We start from the raw sequence: 22,581 nt of genomic DNA on the forward strand, positions 1-22,581 counted from the left end.
TGTGGTCTCTCAGACAAACAGTCTGGAATAGTGAAATACCTTGGAACTAGGAGTTAGGAGACCTGGTTTCTGGTCTGAGCTCAGCTGGGTAACTCACTTTGTGACAGGCAAATCAGTTCACCTCCTCAACTATGATGGCTTCATCAGGACAGCCAAGGTCTAGATACTTCAGATGGAAAATCCTGTCTTCTGAGAAAGTCACAGATTTTCACAGTGGTATGGAACTTTAGGTATCATCTGGGCCAAACTCTCATCACTTTGTAGATAATAACATTAACAATGATGATAAAAGTTAACACTTGGGTAGAGTTTATTACATAAACTCTATATAACATAGACTCATATAACAGACTAATATACCTACCTACATCTATATATATACATTTATATATATATATATATATATATATATATATATATATATATATACACACTGTGTATATATACAAATATTTTTTCTTAATCTTCACGACAACTCTAGGGGGAAGATACTAGTATTATCTCCATTTTACAGATGAAAAAACCAAGCCACAGTGAGGTTAAGTGACTTTTCAAGGTGTCATAGCTGGCAAGTGGGCAGTGATTCAAACATACACAATTTGGCTCCAGAGTCTATGCTCTGAATCTTTATAGTCCATGGGTAGGGAGACTGCAGGTTGCAGAGGTAACATGACTTATACTAGGTTGTACAACCTACAGCAAAGCTAGGACCACAACCCACAGAAGCTGACTTCTTGTCTCATGCTTTGCCCAACATATCTGTTATCTCTTATGTACAAGGCTTTAGTTATTAATTATAGTCATAAGGGCAGTTAGCTTTTTTATTTTTTATTCCTTTTGGCTGTGCAGCTCGGCTTGCGGGATCTTAGTTCCCCGACCAGGGATGGAACCTGGGCCCATGGCAGTGAAAGCACTGAGTCCTAACGCTGGACCGCCAGGGAATTCCCCAGTTAGCTTTTTTTTAAAAAAGGAACCTAGGTAGTTTATCTGGAATGTATAATTCAGGTACTAAGTGTACATCAAGGGCAAAATTTCATAGCCAGGAATGCAGATGTATTTCCACTAACAGTAATGGATTAGTAGGTACTATTGTTGAAAGATAGAACTGAGCTTAGGATATGTTAATTTACAATTTATTTTCCAATTGCACAAATGGTTTCATTTGTTTCAAATCTGATGATAAAATTTAGCCTAAAATGAAGTCAAGTTAGTTAAAGAAAAGAGTCGGACTTAAGCCCCCAAGGAAATGTCAGGGAACTTCAGAGAGCTTTGAAGAAGTAGCAGCAAGGTCTCTGGCTGCTTTTACGCTACTCTTAGCTCCTCAAACTATTTTGCACCTCTAAATGGGACAGAAAATCAGAGCTCTATTATATCCCTTTCAACGAAATTCTTGTTTAGTTTTGGGTTTGGGGCAAATCCTAGCGACGAGTTAGTTTTATTCATCGTGGAAAAAAATGCCACAATTACGTGTGAAAAATCCGTAGTTTAGGAGAACATGGAGAATGGATGAGGGCACAGGGCTCTCAGACTCACTGGGAGGTGACAGCTGTAGAAGAGGAAAGGGATTTGCGGGTGAAGGAGGGGCTGGGGAAATCGGCTGACTTCTGGCTCCACTCAGGTATCAGTGCACATTTAGCCCGAGTGCCATGTTCAAGGGACACACTTAGGCCAAGCGGTGTGAGTTTATTTCTGGGTTGAACATTCGACAAGCAAATGGCATAGATTCACTAGTATTTATGATAAAGTAGAAGCAAACCTAAAGCGAGCTAGGTCATTTTTCACTGTATCATGTCAGTTTTCAATCAAATCCTTATTCATTTCTGAAAATTTTACTTTCATTACAGCTCTGCTTAAGGCTCAGTCAACCAAGACCTCACGACAAAAACGGAAGGTTTTTGTTCTAGTTCAAGAAAAAAAAAAAAAAAAAAAAATCAAGCCTAGCTCTGGCTCAGCTTGGCTTCTAGTTCAGAGGTTTCTCTGTTAATCAAAAGAGCTGTGATACACCTTTAATGCTGTTCAGTGGTTAAAGACCAGGCTTAAAATGTCCCTGCTCCTGAGGATTTAAATTTAGACCCATAAAGAGGTGCTTGTGTAAAAACCGTAAAGAACATTCAATTTGTTCTATTTGGAGAAAGATTTTACTGGAAATATAAATTTCACTTTAAAAATGTTTTATGGGGTACAGAGGTGGAGAAACCGTCTAAAGAACACAACCGTTATTTCTGTGAACTAAGGACGTCTGTGCTCAAGTCAGAACCTGCTGGTTCTTTTCCATGTGAAGTCTTCCTTCTCTCTTCGTCTTAACTTAGTCATCTTCATAGCAACTAATTGAAATATCCCAAAGGATTATAACCTTGTGTGAGGAACCATGGGGAGGAGTAGATCAAATTCTCAAACAGTAAAGGTCCTTATCAAAGTTTCTCTAATAATAGTGCTGTACTTAAAAATCGATTAAATATAACAGAGGATGTTATAACACAACTTCCTTGAAATGAAAAGTTTTCCATTGTCTGTGTTAACATTTCTAGGTCACATCTCCCAAGAAGCACCAATGTCACAGGAATAAGGAAATGACAGGTTTTTGTGGGGTTTTTTTTGGCATGGTGAGTCTTCTATGACATACATCAGTTTTGCATTAATATCCATCACCAAAACATTTTGGCAAATAAAGAAGCCAATTTCCCTTTAACGATTATAGAATGTGTCAGAGTTGCAAAACTTAGATGCATACGGGGACTGGGCAGTGATATAAATGCCGAGAGTGGGATGGGCCCATTTCAAGGCGTTAGACCCTAAGTGGTACCAGTTGGTTGTTGCCATTCCCAAATGCTGGTCCAGTGTAACTAGATCATGTTTTTTTTTCCTTCCACGAGAAACTGAAAATCTGAACTTTCAGGTGGAATTGTCCAGGTTTAAAATTTTATCAACCAATTCAAAACTTGTAAAGCTCTGCACTGGTCAAAAACCCATGCCTATGTGCCAGGTTAAGTCTGTGGGTTGCTATTTTTATAACTTTTGTTATAAAGCAATACTTAGAACATAACTAAATCAGTGGAGTTAATGGGGCCATTCCCTGAACTTACAGTTTTCTGTGGAATTTAAAGATTGCTTTACGTTCATATTGTCTCAGCTGTGATGCTGAGAGGTCACTGAGTTTCTTGGATATATGATGGGAAACAGTGGACAGTCAAAACCAAGGGGGCAGGTTGGAATCATGAAGTGGTCCAAATGGTAAAGGTGACTCGCCCTTCCAGATGCATCATTTTAATAACATAACTCATTAAAGGAAAGTCAGACAAATCCCATTTCCTTCAAATGGCACAAGTAGTCCATCCCAATGGAAACACGGAAGCCATTACCTAGTTCTGCCATGGACACAGTTGGGGACGTCTCTCCATTGGTGAAAGAGCAGTAGGGAAAGAAGCCTGATGCTGGTGTGTAGTCACATATTGGTTCCGGTTTGATTCCGTTGATATCAAGACCTGACTGGTCCGGGGAAGGCTGTATGTCCAGGTAGAAGCTGCTGACGGCAGAGTCTGCCTTGCTGCCCTCGGGGGTGTGCCCGTCAATGTAGCTGCTGAGGTCGTCGTGAAGCTCCGTAAGCCCGTTGGCCGAGATGCTGTAGGTGGGAGTCAGCGGCTCGGCCTCTCCAGGCTGCTGTTGGTGGTCTCGCTGCTGCTGCTGCATCCGGTGTTTCTGTACTTCTGCGTACAAGCTGTCTCGTTGCTTTTTCGACATGCGGCCAAATTTTACAGCTGGAAGAAAAAAGCCAAGGCACACCATATACTACACGCTTTTCTCCATGGTCCTCTCCAGCATGCTTTAGGAGTTCCTTTGAAGTTGCAGACAATTCCATCAAAAACCACACAACCACAAAATAAGGACGTGATCCTGAGGTGAAAATAAATGGTCCCACCTCACACAGGCTTGTTCCACATCCCAAACAGCAAAGACACATCCCAGAGGAGCTGCGTTTCAGAAACAGACCCAGGGCTGGTACAAGAGACCCAGAGCAATGACCACCTACGTTTTTGTGCTGTCACACAACCCCAGGCTCAGTAGGAGCTACTGAAATGCGACTTGATGGGCTTGTTCCCTCTCTACCCAGGTAGATGGTCTAGATGTTTCTTTTCCCAGTGTTCAGACCAGAGCACAGGGACGCACAGACTCACGGAGGTGTTATTGGGGCACAAGCAGTCAAACCTCAACTTGCACTCATTTCACTAATCCGTATGCTCACATGAGTTTCTTCCTGATCAAACAGCCAAATCTGGGGCTTCCTTGAGAAAGCTCAACAGACTGGACGAAGCATTTGCAATTCCATGAATTACATCTCTTGAGTCTATGCCCTCTCTTGCTCCTGGGTCTTGAGGTCCCTGTGAGACCCTTGGACCTGTCTTTTTAAAATTATTATTATTCTTTTAACATCTTTATTGGAGTATAATTGCTTTACAGTGGTGTGTTAGTTTCTGCTGTATCACAAAGTAAATCAGCTATATGTATACATATATCCCCATGTCTCCTCCCTCTTGCATCTCCCTCCCACCATCCCTATCCCACCCCTCTAGGTGGTCACAAAGCACTGAGTTGATCTCCCTGTGCTATGCAGCTGCTTCCCACTAGCTAGCTATTTTACATTTGGTGGTGTATATATTGGTCCATGCCACTCTCTCACTTCGTCCCAGCTTACCCTTCCCCCTTCCCGTGTCCTCAAGTCCATTCTCTATGTCTGTGTCTTTATTCCTGTCCTGCCCCTAGGTTCTTCAGAACTTTTTTTTTTTTTAGATTCCATATATATGTGTTAGCATACGGTATTTGTTTTTCTCTTTCTGACTTACTTCACTCTGTATGAGAGACTAGGTCCATCCACCTCACTACAAATAACAATTTCGTTTCTTTTAATGGCTGAGTAATATTCCATTGCATATATGTGCCACATCTTCTACATCCATTCATCTGTCGATGGACACTTAGGTTGCTTCCATGCCTTGGACCCATCTTTAAAGGACACTTTCTGCTGTACTCATTTAGCCTCAAGTAAAAAGAATATGAGAATTTTGGAAAGGGCAGACTCTGTGGAAGATCCCCATCGGGAGAATTTGTGTGTGCAGCCCTTCTCCGCGAGATGTGTCCCCATATTTAAAGTGGAACAGTGACTGCAGTAATTTTCCAGTTCATTTAGAATCCCAAATGATTTCTCCTAAAACACCCAGATAATTGAGAAAAAAAATCCTATGATTTCCTGGTCTGAACCCCCCACTAACCCATTTATTTCTCAGCCTGACTCTGTATGTGTAGATAAAGCCGCTGCTGGAGGGATTAAAACCTCCTAATTGATTATGGTTAAATTGATACCTGACCAGGTGGATGAATTCACCCATCTGACCATCAACATAATTCTATGGGTCTTGGGGCAGGAGGCAGGAAAGACGGAAGTGAAGTTGGGAATCAGGGCCCACTGTCCAGGCCAGCTGGTGGATCTTTTTCCTGCCAAGGAGGATGTGCTTTCATTTTGCACAGAGGAAACAAGTGAGCTGGATTCTGGTCAATTTCCAGTTTCCACAACTCACAAACTTGGGTGGGGCTGGTTAGATAGCAGTCAGGCTGATGTAGGCTCTGAATTTCAGGCCTATAATTGTATAAGTCCCCAGATTCACTCCAAGTCCACAACAAAGTGTGCTGTCACTTATACGAGAAATCTCCACAAGGCATACTGAAGGTACTTAATTTTTTTTGAAAAGAATACTCTGGAACCCCCAAGGGGATTAATACCCATAGGGGAAACTTGTTCTGCTATGACTCTGAATTGTGTTTTAACTCTTTTCTTAATATTAACAACAGTAATCATACTATCCCGTAAGTGAAATGAATGGATCAGGTTTTTTTTGTTTTTGGCTGTGCTGTGCGTCTTGTGGGATCTTTGTTCCCTGACCAGGGATCGAACCCACGCCCCCTGCAGTGGAAGCCCAGAGCCCTAACCAGAGGACTGCCAGGGAAGTCCCTGGATTGGGTCTTGAGAAAATACACACATAACTTGTGATTTTTAACTTACAGATTCATAAGAGATATACCTAATTTTGTGAGTTTAGTGCCATTGGAAGATGAAATCTGCAGAGCTGCATATCACAGGATTTCTGAGAATACAGTGTAAGTTCTGTGACTTGCATCTTCCAATCCCCAAAACTTCACTTTGGTCCTACAAATTCTAAGAGGTCACCCTGTGTACAACTTGTGCCTGGGTGGGTCCACAGGGCCCAAGAACATCTGATTATGGGGAAAGGAGACCTTCAGAATGCCTGCCCAGCAGTCTGAGGTTATTTTTCCACAGGCTGAAACTCCACTGGAAGAGATGTTTCCTTCAAAGAGATCTCTCAAGAGAACCAGCCAGCCAGTATATTTGGAAAAGTCCTTAAAATGTATCCACTACACTAACTGCCCAATTTCCTTATATAAGAATAGTCTTGAAATCTGGTGTTGATTATTCCGTGCACTTAAGACAGTCTTCCAGGAAGATCCTGAACTGTTTTGCAAATGAATGGTAGATGGTCTCTAGTTCTTAGAATAGCTTCTCTTAATGAAAAGAACATTTGTCACTTGGGCATGCTTTGCACTATTTTCACACATACTGTATGTACAAATGTTTGACTTTGGATCCAGTTAGCATAAAAGCTAATTCATCCCAACTGCCAATAACCTTACTCATGTAAGACATGTAACAATTAGCTCTGGCTTGTGTTTTCTGTGGGGAAAAATGCTTCTAGAAGGTATCCTTTTTAAGATCCTCAGGTTACACTTACCTTCCATCAATTCATCCACATGTAATGTTTTAAACCAGTAGTGTTCCCTGACCTTTCTGGCACCAGAGACTAGTTTCATAGAAGAAAATTTTTCCACGGATGGGGGAGGGGGGAGATCAGGCGGGAATATGAGCGATGAGGGAGCGGCAGATGAAGCTTCACTAGCTTGCTGGCCTGCCGCTCACCTCCTGCTGTGCGGCCCATTTCCTAACTGGTAATGGTCCATGGCCTGGGCCTGGGGGTTGGGGACCCGTTTTTTTTTTTTTTTTTTTTTTTTTGCGGTACACGGGCCTCTCACTGTTGCGGCCTCTCCCGTTGCGGAGCACAGGCTCCGGACGCACAGGCTCAGCGGCCATGGCTCACGGGCCCAGCTGCTCCGCGGCATGCGGGATCCTCCCGGCCCGGGGCACGAACCCGTGTCCCCTGCATCGGCAGGCAGACTCTCAACCACTGCGCCACCAGGGAAGTCCAAGGGACCCCTGTTTTAAACGTCAAAAATCTGAAGGTGTTCTGACCACACAGACAACTCTCCTCCATGCCACCCCCGCCCCCAGCCCCCCATCAGCCAGTGAACTGACTGGAATGGTTTATGGAGGAGAAGTAACTGCTGTGACACCCACAAAGCCGCCAGAGGAGGGAGGGGTGGAGGGGACATATTCTGGCAGATCTGGGTCCAGGCTTCCGAGGGCACTTGCACAACCCCGTGCTACTGTACAACGCAGGCTGCGGGTGCTCACCATCTCGAGACATCCCCACGGCAAGGCATTTCTGTAATCGACAGTGTTGGCAGCGGTTTCTACTGGTTCGATCAATCAGACAGTTCTTCTGACGAGGACACGAGTAGGTGGCATTGCTTTGCTGACTTCTCCTGAAAAAGCCCTGTGATTCAGTTATGAAATAGAAAACAGGTTAGTGTCAGCTGGAGCTGAATGATACTAAAGGCAAGAAACGGAGCGCCACGCAGCATGCACATTTAATGGGGAATTAAACTGCTAGCACAATCATCCTGGAGACCATTAATGAAATTAAAGTCACTTCTTTTTCCTCGAGTCAAATTGATCCCCAGAGCCCCATCCTGTGTCCCTTACACATGCAAAGCTTTCTTTAACTGCAGCAGACAGCTGCCTACGTAGAAGGCACAGGATTGGGCCCTCTTCTTGGTCTCTGATGATCAAAAGCTGTGTGCTTAACGAAACGGTACCAAGGCACTTATCTTTAACCTTTATCTCCAAAACATTTTTAGTAGAATACACACAAAACACTCTTCTGGGGTGTCCAGAGATAAGAAGATGCAGCCTCACCACAACCCAGGTGGCTGCAATCCTGGTACACTGCTCATCTCAACCAGACCACGTAAATCCACCATCTTTTAGGCGTCTTCCATTCCTCAAGCCAGAATCTACTGCCCCAAGAAGTTAAGTGACACTTGGAAGGATTATCTTGGCAGATCAATCAGACTGGGAATACTCTACCCTTGACAGTTTGGAAATACCATGTGTTTAGAATCATGGCCTTGAAGATTGAACAAATCCAATCTGATGCTCATCAAGTTCCACTTATTAAGCACTGTTTTGGAAATAAGGAGCTGTACTAAGATGCGTAAGGAGTACTGACCTCAAGGATTTCACTAATTCATTCACTCATTGATTCATTCATTTTTGCTACTTTCTTGAGCTGAATTCTTAGTAGCTCATTAATTTTCACTGCTGTTTCTTTTCTTAAAGCTGCAAGGGTTCCTTTTAGTTATGTTTTGGTAGCAACCCACAAGTTCTGCTATGTAGTATTTTCATGATTATTCAACCTGAAATATGCTCTAGTTTTCAACAACTTTCTTCTTTAATCCATATGTTCTTGAGAAGCACATTTTTAAAAGTTGAAGTATAGTTGATTTACAATGTTGTATTAGTTTCTGGTGTACAGCAAAGTGATTCAGTTACATATATGTGTGTGTGTGTGTGTGTGTGTGTGTGTGTGTGTGTGTATATATATATATATATATATAGTTCCCTCTTCTATACAGTAGGATATTGTTGTTTATCTATACAAGCACAGTTCTTAATTTCCAAACATATGGGGGGTTTGTATCTGGTTATCTTTTGATTGTTTACTTATCTCTCAGTGGTTTTCCAAACTAGGGATGTACTCTGAAAAAAAAAAAAAAAGAAGGTAACCAGAGTCATTTCTATGAAGCAGAGCCATGGAAGGTACACAAGAGTAGAGTCACCTTCAGATCTTTAATGGCAAAGACAGATGATCCCAACCAAGGGGACACTAGTGGAGAAGGTAAGGTAAAATCCTGAAGAACTAACAGAGTTGACAGAGTGCTGGGCAAACTGATAAGAGCACTCTCTCACCAGAAGATTTTTCTGCAGGCCAACTTGGCAGTTCTATCAAACTCCTTAAAAACATGCCTATCCATTGAACCAGTAATTACCCTTTAAGGAATATATTTTAAAGGAATGTTAAGAATGGTACAGAGATTTACCTACATGGATGTTCATCACAGCACTATCGGTAAGGGAAAAAAAAAATTAGCAAGACGCTAAATGTCCAACAGTAGTGAATTGGAAGAGTCATACTGGATATCTATACATTCAGCAACCTTTAAAAACGGTGTTTTAGAAATACAATTATTGACATAAAAAGGTTATTAAAAATATACGTCTGAATAAAAAAAAACAGCTAAAGAACTAAACACAACATAATCCAATTCTGTAGGGAAAATCCATATATTGAACATGGAAGAAACTTTGGAAAATTATGCCCTCGAGTGAAAAGAACAGCTGGCACTGGTTGGTGGGGGCATGAGTGATCTTAATTTTCTTTCTGTTCATCTGTGCTTTCTGATTTTTCTACAGTATGTGGGTAGAAAGGTATGTGAGCTACTCAGGAAGAACTATTCAGCACATCTGCTTTCTTCTGTGATGGCTGGGGACTTGGTGGATTAAGTCACGGTTACGATGGATATGACCTCAGTTCCCAGTTCTTTCCTTTTGGAAACCAACTTAGGATGGGAGGGACAGGCACTGACCTCTTACCACCTCTCTGCCAGGCTGCTCACTGACCAACACGGGCAAGGCTGGGGGCCCAGGGTCTCAGACTGTCTCTCTATTGTACTTCAAACCTCCCTGATATCAAGTCTGGCCTCTTCTGTGAGGCAATCTCTCTCTTCTCAAAATATCTAAAAAGCTGTGGGTTTTTTTTTTTTTTTTTTCTCTGTTGACAAGAAAGTGAGAAGTAAAGCTTTCTTTGGGGCTTAGTGGAGAGAATTCAAGAAAATATAAATGGTAACAGAGGCAGATAATCCTTAGAAAGAGATACCAAGAGGTCACCTGTCTAGGCATTCAGTTGAGTCGGAGACACATAATCTCTGTCAAGGTTGAAAGGTGTTTATTACCTTCTTGAGACTCCACCACCTTCAGACCCTCCATGTTTGCTGTCACTGCAGGTGCCTAGGATCAGGAATTATTTGCTTTTCCTTTAGCTGACGCTGAATTTTTCTTTTCCTTTAACTGAGGCTGAATGAGCCTGCTCCATTTCGTTCTATAATTGTCGAATATGGAGAATGTCTACACAATCTCTCTTTTTTCTTTAAATGGAACCAGTACTTGCAGGCTGCCAAGTTATCTCCCAGTACCTTGTCTGTAGACCGAATCACAGCATCTGTCACCTTTCTTTCTAGGTTCTTTTGTACCTTTAGTATTTCTTCTTAGGATCCTTTCCAGTTTCTCCACTTGCTTAAAAAATCTGAAATCCAGGACTAGACACAGCTCTTTTTTTTTTTTTTTTTTTTTTGCGATACGCGGGCCTCTCACTGTTGTGGCCTCTCCCGTTGCAGAGCACAGGCTCCGGACGCGCAGGCTCAGCGGCCATGGCTCACGGGCCCAGCTGCTCCGTGGCATGTGGGATCTTCCCGGACCGGGGCACGAACCCGTGTCCCCTGCATCAGCAGGCGGACTCTCAACCACTGCGCCACCAGGGAAGCCCCTAGACACAGCTCTTGAATAATGCTTGGATCATTATTAAAGGAAAAAAAAAAGGCTACTCTTTAGTTTTCACATACTAAACTCAAGTTAACATCAAACCACCACTAATGAAATTCCAGGATGTTAGCACAGACGCTGTATACAACCACTAGTTTGCTCGGCTACAAGAGAATTCTGGGAGGGCATAACGATAATGATAATGATGATGATGATAAGAGAGATCTTAACGAGTGTCTGTATTAATCATATCTTTTTATTCTGTATTTTTAATGCTTTGACATCTTGAGGTCTTGATAACCCAGGAGCAAATGACCCAGGAGAGATTATGCTTCCCAGGACTACCTAATTCCTAGAAATAGCAAACAACTTGCCTGGGAGCACACCTTTTACATGCAGACCAACCGATCCAGAGCCCTAACATCCAGCCACCTCCTCCGATGTTTCCCCCTCATTCCATCTGCCTCCTGACTGACCCTGGTGCTTTCCACTGTGGTCCTCTGTGTGGCATGCTGTGCCTCCTGTTTCAAGGGACCTATGTTATAACCAACTTCTCTTTTTAAAAATTATTTTATAGTGGAGTACAGTTGATTAACAATGTTGTATTAGTTTCAGGTGTACAGCAAAGCGATTCAGTTATACATATGCATGTATCTATTCTTTTTCCAATTCTTTTCCCATTTAAGCTGTAACATAATATTGAGCAGAGTTCCTTGTGCTATACAGTAGGTCCTTGTTGGTTATCCATTTTAAATATAGCAGTGTGTACATGTCAATCCCAAACTCCCAATCTATCCCCCCCAACCCTTCTCCCTTGGTAACCACAAATTCACTCTCTAAGTCTGTGAATCTGACAGTCTTTCCTCTTCACAGCAGTCATTCTGTGTCTATATGTCTCACCTACCGGATTAAAACCAATCCCAGGAATCGTTAAAACAGAGCTTATTATTTGCTAGGCACCTTGTGCTTTACACGGATTTCATCACGTAACCTTGACAAGAGCAACACGAGGCAGTTGCTATCATTTCCCTGGTTTTTAGGTCAAAGAACCTGAGGCTTAGAGAGAGAGGCACTAGCTCAGAACCCCCCCCACCCCCTTCCCCCCACCCCCCTGCATGGGGGTAAAGCCAGGATCTGAATTTAGGTGGTTTAATTCCAGAACTCACACGTTTATCCCTTTTGTTATTTTTCTGCTTCCTTTGGGTGTCAGAAGGATTCCCACTTGGGGGTTCTCATAGAAGGCAATCCTGAAAGGAGGCAGTGTCAAGACACAAGGTATGCATGACAAAAGAGCGAGACTGATCTGCTCTGAAATTAGCGTTTTCCTTCAGGTTAGCCCCTTTGGCTGGCCACGGCGCCAATGCCCAGGCATTTCACAGATTCCTCTTCTACTGCCACCTCCTGATGTGGGTTATTCACATGAGGAAACCAGTCTCACGATTTCGTGATTTTTCCCTCATTTCTGACTGGGAGGATTATGTCCCCATTTATTCAAGTTACTTTTACTCTGGCTTGTTTAGAAAACAAACAAAACAATAACAACAACAAACTCACTTCAAGGACACACAATCACTATCATTAAAGATGTCTGAGAAATGCCATCAGTTGCAAGGCAAATCCACGAGGTTTTCCACATGCTCTTGGAGCGACAGCACTGAGGCTGGAAACAACGTTTGCAAAAGGACTACACTTCTTCGGATGCCTCAGCTTTGTTTTTTGTTTGTTTTTTATTGATGTACAGTGGATTCACGATGTTGTGTTAATTTCTGCTGTACAGCAAAGTGATTCAGTTTTACATATATATATATATATTCTTTATTTAAATATTCTTTTCCATTATGGTTTATCACAGGATATTGAATATAGTTTCCTGTTCATGGATGCTTCACCTTACTCTTTACAACACCATTTATTTCTCACTGAGTCATTTGAGCAAATGACTGTGGAAAGTTCAGAGAATGGCAGTGCTAAGAACCAGAGAAGAGACCTTTCTTTTGGATTAAGTCGACAGAGTCATGCCCACAAGGCTAGCTATCAAATACCAAGTGGGAGGGGTCAGGTGGGGTTATAAGGTGAGAGCTGTGAAGGGAGAAAGGGGGTAAGCCTCTGGGTGACTCAGATACACTAAACTTTGCATTTCAGACAGAATGAGGTTGGTCTTCCTTTCCTGCCCCCTTTTTTCCCTTAAAAACAAACAAAACTTTTCATTTCAGTATTCCTTGGGGTTTCTCAGAGGATTTGGGCAGTTAAACTGATAAAGTATTTAAAGCTGATGAACACCTAAGAGGAGAAGGATTAGAAGAGCAAGAAAGAAGAGGAAGAAAGGGAGAAAGTATGGTAGGTACCTTCCTTCCTCAAGGGAGAAGTATGCTCATAAATGTAGAAGCAGGATCTTGACTGACTGGGGAGCAATCCTGGAGAGGGTCACACTGAGAAATGAGTAAGCTGAGACACCAGTTCTAGGGGCTGGGAAGCTTGAGGCCACACAGAGAGCAGTGACAGCACAAGGCAGCACTTGGAGTTTTGGGGTGGAACTGAGGAGGTATACATAAAGAAGAAAGTGCTGAAGCTGTGAGTCAGCTGGGAAAGATATTAAGTACACAATTTTGGAGTTTTATTTCTAAAAGCTGAGCTAATGAATGACTTCTTTGGCTTTCTTAAAAGTTCACTTTTTATGGATGTCAAGATACACGGAGATGTGCCATTATAAACATGGTGGGCTTGAGCAGAGAGGGCCACCATGATGAATTGCAGGGTAAGATACAGGACTTGGTGTGACTGCGGCACACTACCACCACCTAGTGGCAGCATACTCACATGCAGTTGTTGCAATACATAAGAATAATACAAACAGGCCTTTAGAGATGAAATGAAGTAGAGAGATTATCAGATTCAGTAGTTCTCAAACTGACGGTGTATGAGAACCACCCATGGAGCTTTTATAAAATACACATGAGATCTATTGAACTACAACCTTTGGGAGTATAGTCACAGGCATACAAACTAGTTTGAACAATGTGAAAGCACCATTTTTATAGGTCAAATAAGAAGAAATGTCACTTTGTATGGCAAACATTTTAACAAAGCTTTCCGAAGACTCTGCTGCCTTCCCTTGTTAAGGTCTAGTTTTCTGATTTTGCAGATAACAAAAATGAAGCTCAGAATGGTAAGTGACTTGTCCAAGACTCTCCCATGGCTACGTGTTAGTGCTGGGACTCAAACTCCAGTGCCCTAATTTTAAGTGCAGTGTCCTCCCACGTAAGCATCTCTCCTGCAGTGCTGGGCTAACAAAACCAATGTCACACAGTCTTGATTTCCTCACACATGACAGCCTTCTGCCCCCATTCCTGCTGCCTCAAAGAGAACTCTCAAATTTATCTCCCCTTATTTCACCAAGTCTTTCAAAGTGCCTTTCCTTGAGTTTTATTTCTGATTTCTGCCTCTATTCTCTGGAAAAAAAAATTTTTAAAAATAAATAAATAAATTTATTTATTTATTTTTGGCTGCATTGGGTCTTTGTTGCTGCGCGTGGGCTTTCTCTAGTTGCAGCGAGTGGGGGCTACTCTTCCTTGCGGTGCGCGGGCTTCTCATTGCGGTGGCTTCTCTTGTTGCAGAGCATAGGCTCTAGGCGCGCAGGCTTCGGTAGTTGTGGCACGCAGGCTTCAGTAGTTGTGGCTTGCGGGCTTTAGAGTGCAGGCTCAGTAGTTGTGGTGCACAGGCTTAGTTGCTCTGCAGCATGTGGGATCTTCCCGGACCAGGGCTCGAACCCGAGTCCCCTGCATTGGCAGGCGGATTCCTTAACCACTGTGCCACCAGGGAAGCCCTGGAGAATTTTATTTCCTAATTAAAAAAAAAAAACAATTTGGATGTATGCTATGAAATTTTTCATCGATTCCACTAGATTGGAGCTCCCCAGGACAGGGACTGAGGCCATGGGTGTGGGAGAAGGCTGATACCAGGTTGCAAGAGCTGAATGTTAACATTTCAGGAATTTCGTGAACCAACTGTTAAACATCACCATTATTAAACGTTAACTTATTATTTTATTACTATTTTGCTACTGTCCCTGTTTTTGAGGTTATTTACATCAATTATATCTGAATGGTAGCTCACTGTATAACGGTGTGCTACTGTGCACCTTTTCCTTATCCTGCGTGCAGTGAGATGTCATGTGGGGAGGTTTGAAATTGACCAGGTGCTGAGTATTCCCGCCACAGAAATTGACAAGTGCTGTGGATCAGGGCTTGATTTATGGCTCTGCTTACCGTCTAGATTTAAAAAGTGATGAAGATAAATTAGGAGTTTGGGATTCACATATACACACTACTATATAAAAATAGATAACCAACAACGACCTACTGTATAGCACAGGGAACTCTACTTGATACACTGTAATAACCTATATGAGAAAAGAATCTGAAAAAGAATAGATATATGTACATATATACATAACTGAATCACTTTGTTGTACACCTGAAACTAACACAACATTGTAAATCAACTATAATTCAATAAAAATTTTTAAAAAGTGATGAAGAAAATGATAATGATGTGGGTTCAATTTAAAAATATGTCATGTCTGTAGCCATCACATTGTGAAGAGCACAAGAAAGAATGTAAAGAAATATTCTTCCAGTTTTTAAAAACCATTATCTGATTCAGCAAAGAAGTTGTTCAAGTCATCACTGACGAATGAGTGAAGTTCCAAAACATGTTTTTCCTTGTTTCACTTTCCTCTTATTCATTAATGTAAGCGAAAGATCACGTTGGTGCTACAGTCTTTCGTCAGCTGCAACCACAGGTATGGATGTGAGAGTTCAGCAAAAATCAATGTGCACATTCCGTGAGAATTGGCCGTCTATATATATACTATATAGTGTGTGTGTGTGTGTGTATATATATATATATATATATATACACACACACACACACACTATATACTATATTCTCTGTTTATAATATTGTCGATTTTACTATTTATAAAATGTATGAAATTACATCAGTGACATATACACTAAAGTTACGGACATACATATAGACACTGTTGGCTGCTAAAAACTGACCAGCACGTGACTGGACTGAGCCCAGTCCTTGCTGGACCCCTCGCTTCTCACCAGGCTGTCTGAGTGGCTCCCCTGTATTCTGGACAGGCACAAACCCAAAGTTGTGGCCTGGCCTTCTATAGCCTTGTCACCCCCATCACCAACACACACATACACACACACTCTCCAGAAACTTCAGCTGAATGGCATTATTATTCTTTTTAATTGAAGTAGAGTTGATTTACAATGTTGTGTTAATTTCTGCTGTACAGCAAAGTGATTCAGCTATATATATATTATATATATATATATAATATATATATATGCCTTTTTTTTTATGCCTTCTTTTTAAATATTCTTTTCCATTATGGTTCATCATAGAATACTGTAGAGTTTTTCTCTGTGCTATACAGTAAGACCTTGTTGTTTACCCATTCAATACATACTGAATGGCTTGATCTTCATTCCGAACAGAACATTTCCCGACCCACTGACCATTTTCCCAGCCTCTTCTCCTCCAGTGTTTTCTTGTTCAGTCAAGGGCACCACCATCACCCAGATACTCAAGGCACAAAGGTGGGCTTCCCGGCCCCCTCGCCACCCACATCCATGCACTCACTAAGTTAGGCTGTTTCTGGTCACCTTCATGTTTCCCCAATCCATCTACCTTTCTCCATCTTTACTGCAATTTTCTCAGGTTCCCACATCTACCATCTCCTGAATGCGTTATTATTACACAGCCTCCCCACTGCTCCCTGCTTCCATCCTCCCTCCCTCCAATCCATCCTCACACAATCACTGAAGATGTTCTGTTTCTAAAAACAGAACCCTGATCAAGTCCCTTCCCTGCTTACGAGCCCTCAATGGCTCCTCACTGATGACCTGGCTATGACCACCTGTCCAGGCAGCTCTCTCCTCTCCTCGAAGTCACACTCTGGCCAAGCCTAAACCACTGTGTCCACAGTTCCTCAAAGGATTCCACACACACCCCCACCCCGGCCCCGCAACCTTCCTGGAAGTTCTCTTCTCTTGAGGATTCACTTTCTCTGACCTTGCCCTTCCCAAGGCTGGTTGAGGGGTCCCTCCCATGTACACCCCTAGAGCCCTGCAGCTATCCCCCTCATAGCCCTTAACTTGCTGTATTACTAATTTGTCTCCCTCACTGACAGCTTTGTTTCTTTGTTTCCAGTAGCTAACTTAGTACTTGGAGCAGTCAACAAACACTTGTGAAATGAATGACCAGAGGAAAAATGATGCCAGTGATAAAAACAGTGGTGACAATCACATGCTTAGCTCCTATTCTATACCGGGCACCGTGGAGGACACTTCGCAAACACGATTTATTTGCAGTTCACAACAACATTGCAAAGTAGGTATTTTTATATCTGTTTACAAATAAGAAAACGACACTTCAGAGAGGTTAAACCATGTATCCAAAGTCACACAGCAGGTAAGGGGAGGAGCCAGGATTTGAATCCCTGAACCCTGGGTGCATCTTAACCCAAAGGTCAGAGACTTCTTAATACACTATCCAAAAGTCATCCAGACAAACATGTGGGGCAGACCAAACAGAAACAGATAAACAACAAAATAGACAAGTAAAAATGCCCCACTTTTCAGCTGTACGAAGTTCCATGTAATGGTTCAAACACAAGGTGAGGGAGATGGCATTTTATAGGGTATCGAATACCAGGCTTACACAAGTAGGAAAACGCTCTCCTTTGCTAGGTCTCCTTGATAAAAAGCTTTGAAACAGACATGGTATTCCCTATTGGGGTTATTAGTCGTTTTGCCCCCAAGAGGGCGTTGGCTGCACAGAGACCTGTGGGTGTGGCTGGAAAGGTGCTGGGGTGGAGTGGGGTGTAGCTCTGAGGGGCTCCCCTCCAGCTCGGGGCTCCTTCCCAGTGAGGCACAGGCTGAAATGCTGATCTGATGTTTGGTCTTTTGACAATTTTCACTTAATGAATTGATTCCTACAGTTCATTAACATACCCACTTCCACTTCTGTATACACATATGTCTTAATTAGCTGCTCATTGGCTGTTTAATTACAAGAAAACAGCTGACAGCTGCCTTGCTGAATTCTAATGGCAGACGCGTTGGAACGGCTACACATTTGCTTTTGACAACCAAGATTTATTCATAACTCTATGATTTATGGTGAATGCTCACATGCCTGAGCGGATTATTGTATTTTCCAATCCAACGGAAATGTTGGTATTTGGGGGACTATGGACGTGGGAATCCCTCTCATTCCATTTCTGTGGCTGAGATGAGCTGAGAATTCTAGTTGGAGAGGCATGAACTCTGTTTCAATTTTTTTTATTTTGGGAAGTTTCTGTTGGAATGTTCGGAAGTATGGGGGTGAGGAACAAGAAATATCTTTGGATAAACGTGGGCAGAAAGTTAAGGATTTAAAGTTAAGAGAGAAGATAACTGGCAACTTAATTTTATTGAGGGGGAAAGAGAGGGCATGCAAGGATTAAAATCAGAGAGAGGCAGAGGCAGAAGAAATGATAAAATTAAAATGGGGGGAGGAGACAGGAATAACAGTCCCCAAGGAAGCAAATAAGAAGGAAATTTGTTCTTTAGAAAAAAAAAAAACAAAACAGGAAACCTCATTCTCCAAAGTGAGCTGGTATGGTCATCGGGCAGCAATAAGCCATGGAAGTGTGGATCTCCTCAACTACTTTCCTGTTCAGTAGTGACTGGCCTCCCCGTAGAACTGTATATGCAAATGATCTCTCATTAAAGCTGACCTCGTGTGTTCTGTCTGGTAAGTGGAGATGTCTGCTTTGCCATACGGTGATGTGCCACCCTCAGATCCAATCCAGTGGGCACATTCAGCAACAGTGATTCCCAAGCAAGCATGAGGCCCTACTCTGAGCCAGACACCATGTTAGACCCTATCTATGACAAGGCCAGAAGCCCAGCATCTTCTGTGAGCTGAGGCACGATTAAGACCAAACCAAAGAAACCAGGAAAATACAAAAAAAAAAAAAAAAAAAACCCTCAAATCATCTTGATGCAAACTGGGGTTTAACACATCCTACCACTTGTGCGTTTATTTCATCACAGGCCTGGAAGATTTTGCTAAATACAAATTTGTTCTTATCACCTGTATATAACAGAAGTGAAACTCTGATATCACAGGATGTAATAAAAGCCAAGTCTAATTTTCATTTTAAATGGCTAGCTCTAATACTGGGGCCAAGTGTTATAAAATATTAAAGTAAAAATGTGGAGCATGAATGTACCAATGCTGAAAAGTGGACAAGTTGATCCAGGGCTAGCGATATTTTACAACTGAAATAAAAATATTAGAATCCTTTAAAAAACAATTTGGCTCTAAAAGGAACATTTATGGATATGGTTTTTAACCTAATACATAAAAAGCTCCAGAAAATGCTTTAACTCTTTCAGGAAAAAAAAAGTACCAATTATACATTCTGGATATCTTTGAAAAGACTTTTTATTGTTAATTTCAGAGAGCATATTTGTTAATGTGACGAAACTATTCCAAGTTCTCCCTTTCCTGGGTGGAAGAGGAAGCTTTGCATAAGACATCATCTTAAGTGTATTAATTGATGAATAAATATTTGACACATGAATGGACTCTATTCTTAGACTTATCACGAGGCAAAGGGTCTTAGATGTAATCAGAAATCAATTCACTAACTTCAATACTCAACTGTACATTATTATTTAAGAAGCTATATTGAATGATAATCATAGCTAACACTGCTTTATGATATAAAGGAAAGCTACTACAAGAGTAGATCCTAATTTGACTCCCGCCAAACTTAACTACTAATAGTCTACAGTTGACCGGAAATCTTACTGATAACATAAACAGTTGATTAACAAAAATTTTGTATGTTGTATGTGCTATATACCAAAATACTACAATAAAGTAAGTTAGAGAAAAGAAAATGTTATTTAAAAAATCATAAGGAAGAGAAAATACACTGACAGTACTGTACTGTATTTATCAATACCATAAGTTTATGTCCTTTTGTTTTCAAGGTGAATTGTCTGTCAGTATCTACATCCATATTGTCATATACGATAAAGGAGATGTTATATGTATTACCAACATTAGACATCAAAAATGAAAAGATAATGTTAAAAAGAAATTCATATTTATTTATGATTTTTTCCAATAAAAAAATCCATGTGAGTATAAGTAAGTGGACCTATGCAGTTCAAACCCATGTCGTTCAAGGGTCAACTGTGCATGAGAAGATGGATGCCAGCTGAAACTATTGTGGTAATCATGTCACAAGATATGTAAATCAAACCGTCATGCCGAATGCCTTCAACTTATACAGTAACGTATGTCAATTATTTCTCAACAAAATTGGGGAAAAACGTTATGGTAGAGGCCCAAAGTCTAAATAGATATGGATTAAAAATTCTGTGTGTGTGTTTCTTTAATCTTGAGATAAATTTTTCATCCTCCTCCTCTAAGCAGCCACTGTATCTAATACTGAAGCTAGGAAATGAAGTTGAATGATAAACAGAACCATTTCTCGAAAGAAAGCCTCCACCAGTCGTCGTTTTCCTATAAGCACTTCAGCATTTGTACTCACTTTGAAGATCGAACCTTAACCCTAACATCTGCCGCCTTTCATTTTATTTCTGGCCTTTTCTGCTGTCCCCGTGCTCCATGACCGGGCCCCTCCTCCCTGGCAGGCCTACCCAGCTTACCTTACACCCCCTGCTAATGCTCACCCAGGGCTGGGACTAAATTCTGTTCCAAGAGCTCAGGAACGTCTTTACTGGCAGCACTAAGCCCTTGCAGGCCTGGATTCAACGGTCTTCTGAAATGCAATATTCAGGGCTGGCCCAGTGCTCGTACACTGTTCCTTCAAGATCTCCAAAGAACAAGGAAAATAATTTTACAATGCAAACCTTGGCATAACAGAGCTCTTAAAAATTTGGGAGTGGCACACCTGACTATCCTTAGCTTCCACTATCTGCAGAAAGTGACTCTCTGCTCCAGTCAAACCGGGTTATACAACCAAGACTTCCCCATTTTTAGGCTCTGGCTGCCTAGTGGATGTGTGCTTCTTGGGTCACATCACGGACCGCGGCCTTACTCTAGTATTTAGTTCTTCGTTTGCTATGAAGGCCTCATCTCTACAACTACACTGTAAGCTGCTCAAGGGAAGGATTCGGTCTTCTATGTCTTTGGACTCCTAATAGTGCTTAGAGACCACCCAAGGGGGTGCTCACATTTTCGTTGTTTTTATTGGCAGAGTCTACATTACAAATCACAAATGGTCACAAAATCAAGACTGGACCCACAGATATCCTGGAAATAGTGTCTGACTCTACACAGCACATCACTCAGACATGAGGAGTTTGCCCAGGAATGATAATAATAAGAGCCAACACTCAATGTGTGCTTGTTACATGCCTGGCACTCGTGTAAGTGCTTTACCTATATGCACGTGATAACCATATGAAGTAACTACAATTACTATCCTCATTTTACAGATGAGGAAACAGAGGCACAGAGAGGTTGGGTATTTGCTCAAATTGGTAAATAGCAGAACTGGAGTTTGAACCCAGGCAGTCTGGCTCCAGAGTCAGGGCATAAGCCTGACACTATACCGTCTCTCTACACGTGGCCAAAGGGACTTGGAGGGGGTGAGCTGGGAATACTCAGGAACCAGAAAAAGAGCTACCAAAACGTCCACCACTTTTGCTGTTCATGTGCAATGCTTATTTGAGCAAGTATGTGGTGAAAGAGAAGCATTTCAGCAATTAAATAGGTTCTCCGGTTTCTTGTGGTTTCAGGTTGTTGATTTTAAAATGCAATTTAAAATAGATTCACAAAGCGATTAGCTCAGAAAATGACCGAGTCACTTTTTCTCTCTCATTAGATTTCTATTTATATATCTAATCAGAAATTTTCCTTAAGTCTAATGCTACTATTACAGAGACAAATTATTTATAATTTGTCATGATACAATCACCTTCACCTGGTTAGAACGTGATAACTCATTAACATCAGTGGCAAAAGAAGTCTCTTGACTTCACTGTACCTAGAGATAAAAATGTTAGTTGTAATGTACACACTACTATATATAAAATAGATAACCAACAAGGACCTACTGTATAGCACAGGGAACTCTACCCATTATTTTGTAATAACCTGTAAGGGAAAAGAATCTGAAAAAGATTCTGAATCACTGTGCTGTACACCTGAAACTACCATGACGTTGTAAATCAACTATACTTCAATAAAAAAAAATGTTAGTTGTAGCAGAAACTATGACGCAGGGCAAATACTGTATGCATCGAATATAAACACATGCTACCGTACAGGTCCAAGGCTGGGTACAGGCCCAATCTGTTAATAAAATGAAGTTTTAATTGATTGTTTTTGTGATTTCCATTGTATAAAGTCAATAGGAAAGAGAAGCAGAACTGCAGATGACCGAAAAACACACTGGCACCGAGGCTGTACAAGATCTGGAAGGGAATCTAGAAAACTGACAACAGTGAAATAACAGCTGCCCTTTGTTTTCTTATTGCTTTTATTTCTGTCATAAATAAACATTGTGTTAAAAAGAAAACACACATTGTTTATGCCTCAGTAAACACAGTGGTACTCAGAGAATTCAGATTTTATTGAATAGCGTGTTGTTAATTAATCTTCTGAATTGTTGAGGCGTTTCCTATGAAGTAGCCCCCATCTTCTCCCTGGTCCTGCCCTGCGCGCCATTCCTAGGTATCGTATTCAATTTG

At 41.6% G+C, this 22,581-nt stretch overlaps 1 protein-coding gene across 3 annotated transcripts in view; it reads right to left on the reverse strand.

Annotated features, from left to right (window-relative positions):
• RORA (RAR related orphan receptor A) overlaps positions 1-22,581 on the reverse strand; it is a gene marked incomplete at its 5' end in the record, with an annotated part of 100,266 nt that overhangs the window by 17,150 nt on the left and 60,535 nt on the right. For all 3 annotated transcript variants that reach the window (XM_082832416.1, XM_082832415.1, XM_082832417.1), the window contains 2 exons: positions 3,360-3,755; positions 7,535-7,676. In XM_082832416.1, the coding sequence (XP_082688542.1) occupies positions 3,360-3,755; positions 7,535-7,676 (538 nt within the window). The remainder of the gene's footprint in view (positions 1-3,359; positions 3,756-7,534; positions 7,677-22,581) is intronic.

Source organism: Leucopleurus acutus (genome assembly GCF_964270905.1).
Source record: "Leucopleurus acutus genome assembly, chromosome: 1".
In the NCBI taxonomy this organism is placed as follows: domain Eukaryota; kingdom Metazoa; phylum Chordata; class Mammalia; order Artiodactyla; family Delphinidae; genus Leucopleurus; species Leucopleurus acutus.